This window comes from Sturnira hondurensis, unplaced genomic scaffold, assembly GCF_014824575.4.
Source record: "Sturnira hondurensis isolate 20B ecotype Veracruz unplaced genomic scaffold, ASM1482457v3 Scaffold0019216, whole genome shotgun sequence".
Classification (NCBI taxonomy): domain Eukaryota; kingdom Metazoa; phylum Chordata; class Mammalia; order Chiroptera; family Phyllostomidae; genus Sturnira; species Sturnira hondurensis.
The window spans coordinates 1,444,711-1,457,028 of record NW_028091847.1 but is presented as its reverse complement, the minus strand read 5'-3'; the positions used below and the strand labels follow the sequence as shown (position 1 = coordinate 1,457,028).

The 12,318-nt window shown below is 36.8% G+C and overlaps 1 protein-coding gene across 3 annotated transcripts in view; it reads left to right on the top strand.

The window, feature by feature from the left end:
• The window catches only part of VPS8 (VPS8 subunit of CORVET complex), a 253,317-nt gene that overhangs the window by 123,338 nt on the left and 117,661 nt on the right, over positions 1-12,318 (top strand). For all 3 annotated transcript variants that reach the window (XM_037027629.1, XM_037027628.1, XM_037027630.1), the window contains 5 exons: positions 3,635-3,754; positions 4,981-5,037; positions 8,310-8,392; positions 9,105-9,189; positions 10,073-10,171. In XM_037027629.1, the coding sequence (XP_036883524.1) occupies positions 3,635-3,754; positions 4,981-5,037; positions 8,310-8,392; positions 9,105-9,189; positions 10,073-10,171 (444 nt within the window). The remainder of the gene's footprint in view (positions 1-3,634; positions 3,755-4,980; positions 5,038-8,309; positions 8,393-9,104; positions 9,190-10,072; positions 10,172-12,318) is intronic.

Here is a 12,318-nt window from a genome sequence, read left to right as displayed (position 1 = left end):
CTAGGACTTACAATACTGTGTTGAATAAAAGTGGCAAGAGTAGGCAACTCATCCTGATCCTGATCTTAGAAGAAAAGCTTTCAGCTTTTAACAAATGATGTTAGCAGTGGATCTGTCATACATGTCCTTTATTGTGTTGAGGTATGTCTGTTCTACACCCACTTTGTTGAGAGTTTTGATCATAAATGGATATTGAATTTTATCAAATGCTTTACCTGCATCTGTTGAGATCATGATGCTATCTTTATCCTTTTTAAATTAATGTGGTATATGATATTGATTGACTTGTAGATGTTTAATCATCCTTGCATCCCTGGAATAGATCTCCCTTGATCCTAGTGTATGATCATAATGTATTGTTGAATTTGGTTTGCATATATTTTTTAGGGTTTTTATATCTGTGTTTATTAGGGATATTGACTTGTACATTTTTTTGTAATATCTTGTCTGGTTTTGGTGTTAGGGTAATGCTGGCCTTGTACAGTGAGTTTGGAAGCATATCTTCATCCTTGATTTTGGGGGAATAATTTGAGAAAATAGGTATTGACTCTTATTTAAATGCTTGGTAGATTTCATCTGCGAAGCTGTCTTGGACTTCTGTTTGTTGGGAGGTTTTGGATTACTGATTCAATTTCATTGCTAGTAATCAGTGCATTCATATTTTCTGTTTTGACATGATTCAGTTTTGGAAGTTTGTGTATTTCTAGAAATTTATCCATTTTTCTAGGTTGTCTAATTTGTTAGCATATCATTGTTCATATAAAGAATTATTAGTCTTTAATGATCCTTTGTATTTTTGTAGTATGTGTTGTAACTTCTCTTTCATTTCTGATTTTATTTATTTGGGGCCTCTTCTTTTTTCTTGATGAGTCTGGCTGAAAAAGTTTATCAACTCTGTTTATTTTTTCAAAGAACCAGCTCTTAGTTTCATTGAATATTTTGTCTTATTTTTTTAGTTTCTATTTCATCTGCTCTTATCTTTATTTTTTCATTACTTCTACTAACCTTGGGCTTTGTTCTTTTTCTAGTTTCTTTAGGGGTGTTGTTAGATTATTTATTTCAGATTTTTCTTGTTTTCGAGGTAGGCTATATTGCTATGAACTTTCCTCTTAGGACTGCTTTTGCTGTGCTGCACCCCAGAGATTTGTAATGTTGTGTTTCCATTTTCATTTGTCTCAAAGTAGTTTTTGATTTCCCCTTGATTTCTTCTTTGATCCATTGGAGGGTTTTTTTTAGTGTTGTTTTAACCACGGCCAGGACATGTTTAGCACAATGCCTGCAATGTTCAAAAAATGTTTTAAAGTTGATTGAATTGGAATAGAAATTTAGATTACATTAAGTTGGGAGAATAATCCAAATGAATAGAATAAAGTATTTAAACTATTACTGTTGGTGAATTGCTACGCTTGTATATTGCTTTGATAGCTTTTACCTTGGGTCAATGAGAAATGAACTTCTGAGATTATTTTCTCATTTCCTGTGTTAGATTGACACTAATTTGTTAAAGTGTACTTCTGAGGGAGCGAGTGGAAGTGGGAATATATGCAGGGGTCAGAGGACAGGTGAATGAGCATCCAACATAAAACATTCATTATGTGTGCCAAATGGCTGTAGATGGAGAGGGAAAAGGTATTAATTTGTGACTTTGTACAAGATGGCCCAGAACATTTTGTAAGCATGATGTCTGAAATACACAACAGAGAGGAAATAGAGAGAAACCAGTGTTTGTAGAATGACACTTGTCTCCCATTTCAGGTGGGCACTAGCTGAAGTGTGGCAAGAGAATTGGTTGTGAGTTAGAATGGTTTTCTCAAAAGGTGTTTCTGAGATCAGATGTGTTTTTTCCTTTTTATTAAATTTATCAGAGTGACATTGGTTAATAAAATAGGTTTCAGGTGTACATTCCTATGATACATGATCTGCATATTGCATTGTGTAGCCACCACCCAAAGTCAGATCATCTTCCATCACATTTGACCCCCTTTACCCTCTACTCCTCCCATCCCCTTCCTGCTGGTCACCACCATATTGTTGTCTGTGTCTATGAGTTTGTTTTTGTTTTTGTTCATCTGTTGCTTTCAGTTTTATATCCTACATATGAGTGAAATCATTGAAGCAATTCACACATAGAGAGCAAAAGGAGGAGCAGAAGCAGAGGAGCGCTAGCTGGGCCCTAGCAGTTGCATCCTCAGAAAGGACCTGCACACTGAAGGGAGCGGTGACCGAGCGCTTTAAAGCTAGAGAAGCTCTTTGAATTTTAGAAATCAGAATTTAGGTACATACACGGATTGCAACTTGAAAATACTCAAGTGATGACTTGTTGTGCACCTCAGCAAGCTGTGATTGCTGGACAAAGACAGGAGGAGTAACAGAAAGAGACACAGTGCCAGCAAAGTAAGAGAAGGTAGGCTAGAACTAGGCCCCAAGAGAATGTCTCATAATAGGAAAAATCTTATACTGTATTTTCCAATGGAGTATGGATGGAGGACTTAAAAGTGTGCAAGGACTTTCCTGTAGACTATTCTTTTATTTGTTGCAGAATTGCCTCCATAAAGTCAGCTAATCCAAAACAGTACATGACCTTCTTTCCCAAACCACTGCACTCTGCTCTTTGTTAATGGCTTCATTATCCTACCTGCCTGTCAGGCTCAGGATCTGTCATTTTTAATTTCTCCTTTAGCCACACCTTTCCACCCATGTGAATACTGGACTGTCTCCTCTCTACAGAGTCTGTTGCACCTCTAGTTTCTTCCCTTTTCATCATCACTGCCCTAGTTCAAACCCCCTTTGTCTCTCCCCGGCCCCCTGCAGTTGCACGCATTTGGTCAACCTTCTATTCCTTCTTTTGTTACTTTACCCTGTACACTGCTGGCAGGATAGTTTTCCTAAGCACAGCACTGATCGTGATTGAACGTCCTGATTGAACACCTTTAGTAGCTCCCCAGTTTTCTACAGAATAAGTTCTAGATTTTTTTAGAATGACATTTGAGGCCACATCTTTTCTTTCAATCTAATTTCTCCTTCCTCCTCATGCATGCTGCTGCATTCTAATGGAACACAGAGTTTCTCCGAACAGTCTCACATTTCACTGTGTTCCTGCTTTTGCCCACACTGTTCTCTCTGACTGTATGTACTGCATTCCCTGTCATTTTTCCCATCACAGGTTACACATGGGCTTGAAAGTTTAGTTTAAAAGCTACTTTTCTTATTTATTTTCTATTCTCTCTCTAACCACTTGAGCCAAATGTTCCCCACTGTGCTTTTGTAGCCATTTGTTTCTTTATAATGGTGCTGATGAAATTACACCTTTTGTTTAAGATTTTTACCTGTCTCACCTTGCTTTCTCATTTATAACTCCCTTGAAGGCATCTACCATGGCATCTTACACATAGTACGTATCTAGGAGAGGAGAGCTCACTTACAGCAGGGGAATGATTTGATAACTGTGTGGTTGTAAAAAGCCCTTAATGCAAAACGATTTGTTCAAGAAACTGCTTATAGACAAGGAGAATTCATCCACTTTATTGATTTATGGATGAGTCTTCAGTAATGATGCTCCCCCACCCCTTTAATTGTGTATTTTGTGTGTCAAACCAGATGGTATATTGAATAAATGGTTTCTTTTGCTCATCAGGTTATGGTGGAGAACTCAGACTTTACTCCCTCACAAGTAGGGTGTCTCTTTACATTCCTTGCCCGGCAGCTTGCGAAGCCTGACAATACCTTGTTTGTCAACAGAACCCTCTTTGATCAGGTGAGTGTCTTTAACAATGAGAACTAGAATTGTTTTATTCTGTTACTACTGTTCATAGAAAAGTTCACTGGGTTACATGGTTTCTAAATGTAATAGCCAGTTAGATCTAAATGTCTTAGCAGAGAGAAGCCTGTTCTGGTTTCTTTTCAGATCTAATTCAGTTTGTTTGTTTGTTTTTTAATGATGTGTGTGGGTAGTATGACTTTGCCTAGAAACTTGGTATTGTAGGAATATGGTTTGTGGAGATTAGTTTATGGAGATTCTGTTCTCTCAATTATTCTCATGCTCCAAATTGCCTAGATTTCTTTGCTCAAGAATTTTCCAATTTAAGAATCACCCACCTCACTTCTAGTAAGACTATTATGTTGATCATCTGGACAAGAGATTACTTAAATGGCTTCTGTGGATCCATCCATGGCAATGAAAATAGTTTTTTTTAAATCTGCAGATAAGTGCTAATAATAACTAGTATTTATTGCTAGTGCCAGGCTGTGTTCCAAAGGTTTTTTTTTTGTTTTTTAAGATTTTATTTTTATTTATTTTTAGAGAGGGGAAGGGAGTGAGAAAGAGCGGGAAAGAAACATCAATGTGTGGTTGCCTCTTGTGCGTTCCCTACCGGAGACCTGGCCCACAACCCAGGCATGTGCCCTGGCTGGGAATCCAACTGGTGACCCTCTGATTTGCAGGCTGGTGCTCAGTCTACTGAGCCACACCAGCCAGGGCCAAAGTTTTATATGTGTTTATTAACTCAATAGTTGTAATAGTTCTGAAATTGATGTAGTTGTTACCCCACTTTGCAGATAAGGAAACTAAAACCTGGAGAGGTTAAGTCACTCGTCCAAGGTTATACTTAATATGTGTTATTATTAGCAATAAATTTTATTGTTAAGTGTTGATAAGGTTACAATTCAAGTTTAAGTGGCCTGACTCCAAAGTTCATGCATTCCTAAGGTATCAGAGAACTTAAATTAAAGTGTAAAGATGATGCTGCCTTCTAGCCATGTTTCTAAACAGTAAGGAAATATTTGTTAGGTACACATGAAACAGGAGCACACCTGAACCTCCTGTGCATGTACTAGGCTGGGAAGATACCATATACCTGTCATATTTGTTTTATGGCCAAGTGTGAATTAATTGTTGAGATAGAAAGGGTAGCTGCTATTTTCATTGATAATATGATAGCGTGCATGCTGGTACCCAATAAAAAATACTTTTTCTTTGACCAGGTCCTTGAATTCCTCTGTAGTCCTGACGATGATTCCCGACATTCTGAAAGACAGCAGGTATGTACTGCCAGAACTCCTTGTGCTAAATAGTGGGAAAGAAGACAGTAAGGCAGAAAGTACCCTTCTGTGCTAGAATTCATGAAGCATAAGGGGAAAATGACTTGTGCCAAACCCTAATACCAAGCTAGATAGTGGCAGCCCGAAAATAGTGTGAATGGTTGTTAGAAGTACATATGTAAGGAGCTTATATCACTAAGTTCCTAGGCAGACTGGACCTGTATTGCAGTCCACATGATGTCAAAGAGAATGCTTCATTCTTCTCCATACGCAGCAACAGTTGGTGCCTGTTGTGTCCTGCTTCCCACCTGTGTCATTAATCTGATAGCACTCCTAGCTGCTATGGATGGCCCTGAACCAGACAGACTGCAGGGTACTGAGTGTTAGGACACTCAGCGTTTGGGAGTGCCCTCTGGCGCCACTGTGTAAGGACTAACCATTTCTGGAGACTGGAATCCATCCGTCTCCCCACTAATCACTGTGACATGCTAACTGTTGATTACCACTTCTTTCTACTTATGTCACTTTTGGGGGGTCCCTTCTAAGAACAGGATTCTTTAAAAGTTTACCCAGTATAATTGTGAGCACTAAGACTCAACCTCATTTAAATTGATCACCAGTCTTTTGTGAGATAAGCTATAGAAGTGAAGTGCTTTGTTACAGCTTTGCAGATTTTCTATGGTAATAGTGCCCAGCTGGGAGGTTGAGACTCAGATAAAGGACAGAGGATAGTGCGTGACCCCTTTCTCTGCACAGCTGTGGCCCGGTGACTGCTGGATGGTATCTCGGGGAAGAGAACAGCTGCTAAAAGTTTGGTTATCTGTTAAATGATATTGAATACAAATAGTAATGTGGACCCCTCATTTTGCCCCTGTTTCTCTGCTGGCAGGAAAAGTGGACCATGTTATGTATGATGTTGCTATAAAAAATGATAAAATCTTTTTATATAAATGACTAAATTGAACAGAAATAAAAATAAAATCTAAATGTAAAAGCCAAGCCTTGAAAAGTGATCATCGTATAGTAATGTTCCATTTCTGGGAGTCCCCTTTGAGATGATCCAACTTCTTCTCTATTCATTTTGGAAGGATGGAAACTGCTCCAGGTCACAGCTAAAGTTAGAGCCCAATTCTTTCCCTTCTAACCCAGCACTGTTTTCCTTGTACAACTTGTTATATATCAAAACTCGTTTATGCAGTATTTTTCAGTGTTTCTCAGTGAAACGCTGATAAAAGTGAACAACTTGACTCATCAGGTGTGGTTTTAATATGAATGTTGGCTGATATTTTCATTAACGTAAATCAGTAAGGTGGGAGTGCAACCAAGAAAGCATGCCAGAACTCACTCACTCATCAGTGAAGTGACTCCTTTGCTGCATCAGACAACAGTTTTTGAATACTAAAAAGATTTCTTACTTTTTTGTGGTATTCACAGTGCAGTGACTATGGCATGCACACTTTTAAGTTTAATTATCTCCATCACTTTCATAGCCAAGGATTGGCACAGTCTTTCTGTAAAGAGCCAAAGAGTAAAGAACTTAGGCTTTGTGTGCCGCTTATGGTCTCTGTCACATATTCTTTGTTTTACAACCCTTTAAAAATGTGAAAAGCCCTCATTTGCAGAATTTGCCATGGTGTCAGTACTGTCACTATACAGCCTATGACACCTCTCTCGACACCGTTAGGAAGAGGTGCATGGGACAGCACCCTTACGCACTGTTCCCGTGCAGATCCAGGGACAGCAATGAATCCCAAGAGCATACATAGTACAATAATTAGTAAGTGGTGAGTTTTGAGTATTAATCACCTTTGGTTTTAATTTCATTTATCTGATTTTAAATTTATATCATTTAATTTTTAACAGTATCTGTTTTTAACAACTGACTTGAAAAATCCCTGAAAATTTAACACTCAGTTCTAGTGGGCTGGTAGACTGGCTCCGGTAATGGCATTTCTATCATGTTATTCCAGATTGAGGCTTCCAGCAGATGGAGTTGACGCCATAGTTCTACATAATTGCACACTATGATATTAAAAATGGATTAAATTAGGGTTCTGAAATGTCAAGTTTGGATAGGTTTTATTTCTTGTCTTCCTTTTTTTTAACTTGAAAGTAATCAATTTCCTGTGTTAGGAAAATCCTTTGTTAAATGAGAGTTCTGAGAAGGCTCATTTTACTCTGGCTCTTGAAGTTAAGTAATAGAGAGCATTCTCATTTTGCCCTAATGACTATGGGGTGATTCCGTGGTGTTTTGAGGTTTATTTACAAATACTGATGAATGTATCGCAACATCCTAGTCACTTTTTTGTTCAGCTACGTAGCATGGTAAAATTATTTATGCAGACTACAGTGTTTGTTTTTTATTGTGGTAAGACATATAGACCATAAACTTTGTCATTATAACCACTTTAAGTGTATAGTTAATTGACATTAAGTATATTATCACTGGTGTGCGAACATTGCCACCATCCATCTCCAGCACTTTATCTTCCCAAACTGAAACGCTGCACCCATTTAAACTCCCCATAACCCCTCCCCTCGCCCTGGCGACCACCATTCTGCTTTCCATCTCTGTGAACTTACTACTTTAGTCACTTCATATAAGTTGAATCATACAGTATCTGTGTGTGTGTGTGTGTGTGACTGGCTCATTTCACTTAATGTAGTATTTTAAGGTTTTTGTATATTGTACCCTGTGTCAGAATTTCACTCCTTCTTAGGGCTGAATAGTATTTCATTATATGTATATACCACACTTTGTCTATCCATTCAAACATTTATGGACATTTTGGTTGTTTCCACCCTTTGGCTCTTGTAAATAATGCTGCTTTGAAAAACACCAAAGTTTCATTAGAAAAAAATCACATGTAAACATGGATACTACCTGTTGACCGTAAGACATAAAGAACCACAAGAACTGTAAGATATAAAACCTCTAGACAAAAATTCACTTTTGAAAGAATATATATGGGCATTTTTAGCTAGGTCGAGGATCAGTTAGGTATTCTAAAAAGGCTTTATTTGGAAACACTGTGGCATTCCTTCCTTGTTTGAAAAATAGAGCAATTAATCTATTTATGAGACTTAAATACAATATGATCAACATTATCATGGCAGTCTAGCCTATTATATATGTGAAAGCCAAGCCAAAACATCAGCAAGTGGTAAGACAAAAGAAAAGTAATGTGGTTTGTGTGGCTGAATGGATTCTTAAAGAGCTGGTAAGTAAAAGTAGATTCCAAGCTGTTTGCTCATTTATTTTAAACGCTCAGGTCCTTTTAGAATTGCTGCAGGCTGGAGGCATAGTTCAGTTTGAAGAGAGTCGGCTCATCCGTATGGCAGAAAAAGCAGAATTGTAAGTTGAAGTCACATATTAGTTAATACAACTATTAAATTACATTTCTGTAACTTGAAGTCCAATCTATTGATGCATTGCCATTTTTTAGGTTAAGAAAATATATGCAAATAACAAAAAACCTAAGTGTAAGTTAGTGCCTTTTCAGTCTAAAAATTAGTGAAATTTGCAGAAATTAATAGAGAGTAAATTTGAAGTGTTTGTACATTTGTTTTAGTATAAAAATGAAATAATAGTCTTATGTTCTATTATTTTAGTTTATTTACTTAAATTTTTCAATGGTATTTTATAGATTTTGACAGTTATATATGTTATAAATAATGCAGAATATTTCATAGCAAATAAAATAAAATGTGTCATCATTACTATTTATCTGGCTTTTGAATATTTCACTTGACATATTTAATTCTGGAGAGAAGAACTTCATATTGGTATCTAATACATTAACAGTTTTGTGGTGCATGTTGCTTTAACATTTATTTTGTACCCAGTTTTGAAGTTGCTTATTGTATTCAGCAGCATATGAAGCCCTGTATTTAGAAGAATGGCAGATACCTTTACCTTAGATACTAAAACTTCACTTGACAGTGGAAATAATGTTCACTGTATTTTTCTTAATATCAACCTCTGTGCCTGAGAAAACTTCTTGAAACAATAAGCTAATGATCACTTGCCTGTTTGGTACACTGAACTCTTTCTTTTCATGTTCTAGCTATCAAATTTGTGAGTTTATGTATGAACGAGAACACCAATATGACAAAATTATTGATTGCTACTTACGTGACCCACTAAGAGAGGTGAGTTAAGAGACTGCTTACCCTTTTTTCCTACCATTTCCTCCCAACCACCTAACAAAGTTTAAATAGCTATTCAGTGGGTGTAACTATTCAGTAGAAATATTTGGACATATGTTTGCTGGTGCAGGTTTTCATTTATTCAGTAAGTTTTTATTCAGTGCCTGATATTAGCTAAGTATACATTGATAATTAAAACAGAGATAGTTCTTGCAATTGTAAAGCTTATAGTTTAGTGATGGAGGCTGACAGTAGAAAACCAAATATATAATTACAAATTGGCATGAACACTAGAGAAGAGGCACTGGGTGCAACTTCAGAGAATAATGGGAAACCCAACTCACATACAGCAGCCAGGGAAGGAATCTCAGAGAAGGTGATATATAAACTGATGCTGGAATTTGAAAAGCCAGTCAAGCAAAGAGCCAACAGAAGTATTCTAGGTTAGGGAACCATATATGCAAAGGCCCTGAGGTGGGGCAAATTTTTGATATGTTCAAGGAACTGAATAGAGATCATGTAAATGAAGTGAAGATCAATATCAGTAGAACATAATAGACAAGGGCAAGAGTTACTTGAGATGAAATTGAGAATGTGGACAGGGACCACCAAAGACAAAAGTATGATGTTCCCTCATTAGGTTAATGAAATTGAGACCAAAATTAATTGGAATAAATTTGCAGCTTTTAAGAGTCTACCCTAAAGTTTACATAATTTCTCCTCCTCTTTAGTGTCAGTTTTCTATCCATTAACTATCTCCAAATGGTTTTTCATATCCAAATAATAGGTATTTACCAAGACTTGTATAGATAGTAAATAGTGAGTAAACATTGCTTGAGTGAGTAAGTGAATGAATTAATAAATTTTATTATCTTGTGATCCTCAGGAAGAAGTCTTTAACTACATTCACAATATCTTATCCATTCCTGGACACAGTGTGGAGGAGAAGCGGTCTGTGTGGCAGAAAGCAATGGATCACATTGAGGTGCTAATTCAGAAAAACTTTTAAACTTCCCCATTTGTGTGGCTATCTCCCAAAATAAGTTTATGCTAACTAAGCAATGGCAGGTGGCATATTATTAACTTGATTTACTTGTAGATTAGCATCTTTATTCCATCTCATATTTGTATTCATAAAGTCTATGTCACATACAATTTATTATGTCATGACTTCTGAAAATACCCCATGCTCAATCAGCTAGTTGAGAAACTGGAATATTAGTCACCTTTTATAATGTTCTTAGAATGATTCTGAGAGTGTTCCTGGCCTTTTTCTCTAAATCACATTGAGAACCATTCCACCCAATCACCCACTGCAATTTTAGAAACATTGTTTCAGTGAGTTTTTCTCTCTGATGTATTTCCCTTCCATACTGTAGCTAGATGGTTCTGAATTTCTGTATGCATGCTGCTTTACAAGAATGCAAGAGTGGACATTGAAACAAGTTCTTTTTTCAAAACACGCTTATGAGATGCCTAAGTGGAGAGACTAATGACATGTGATGAATGCATGATCAGAATGCATTCTGAAGAGGGGCTCACAAATCACTCCTCTTTCCTGCCCTTAGGTTCATAACATACACTATACCTTGGAAACCCACAGAGCTGACAGTTTGTTGAAATTTATTCTTTTTTGTGAGTCACTAATTATTAAAAAAAGCAATAACAAAAAATGCCAAGGTAACCCTTGTTTTGAAAATATTATTTAAATCTACAAAGTGTCTTCCTCCATCCTGTCTGGTGTGGCTCAGTAGATTGAGTGCTGGCCTGCAAACCAAAGGGTCACAGGTTCAATTCCCAGTTGGAGCACATGCCTGGGTTGAGGACCAGGTCCCCAGTAGTGGGATGCACAAGAGGCAACCACACATTGATGTTTCTGTACCTCTCTTTGTTCTTCCCTTCCCCTCTCTCTAAAAATAAATAAATTCTTTTTTTTTAAAAAAGTGTCTTCCTCCTCCTTGTGGCAAGGAATAGGTAATGAGGTAACTTCTGGTGATAGGTTTAGAAATGCAGTGAGAGATATGATTATTCAACATGTTCTAAAATTTTTTTATACTTGTAAAAATGATAAGAAAGGATGACATCTGAAACTAAAAAAACATTGCATGTGATGTGACTACTTTGTTCATATCCCGATGGTTGTAAAATTTAGAAAGATCAGAAATGCGAACACATCTTATGTGAAACATCTGGTGTGAAAGACGTACAGTCATCAGATGTGTGGTCTGAAGTAATTTCCACACTTTCATCTATAGGATTGAGAACATATATATGTTGTTTAATGTTATAATATTCCTGCTAACAACAAGATGAATATATCTTGATGAAAGAACCCAAGAAAACCTTCTTCTACTTTGAATTATATCTTTTTTCCTTTAATCATTTTGTATTCTTTTTCCTTTCATCATCCCCTATAAGTCTCCATAGTTACATTCTGGCTCATTCTTTATTCCACTTAATCTGCGTTACGCAGTGGTTTCAGCACATGGACTCCAGACATCCAGAAACGAGGCTGTGTCTCTGCATAATACGAAACGTGATGAGCCAATCGATGAGCAAACAAATTGCTCAGCAGAAAACTTAGATTGAAGAAGCGAGAAGTATTTTTGCTGCACAACAATTATTTCTGCTGACTTTTTCCAACATCTGCACATTTTTTGTACCTCCGACTTTTTAATTCTCTTAAGACCATGATTTCAAATATATAGACTTTTTGTTGAAGGACTTCTGTGGCTTCAGTAGTATAAATAAAATCAACATCAAATATGCAGAGGTAAAAGACCTCATGATAAAGTTATCTGACCGTGTTGTACAGTGTATAGGCTATGGTTGTTAACACTTCTGAGGTTATAGACCTCTTTTGAGACTCTAATTAAATATTTGGCCCTGTGCATATATACAGATACATAATTTTGTGTACAATTTCAAGGATCTGCAGACCTCCTAAAAGTCATTTTTAGATTGGGTCTATGGATTACAGATAAAGAATCTTCCATTGGTTTTTTCCATATGAATGAAACATGTTTCGTTAGATTTGTTTTTAACCTTCACTGGAGGACAGGTTTTTGTTGATTTTAGAAAGAGAGGAAGGGAGAGAAGGAGAGAGAAACGTTGATTGGTTGCCTCCCACAT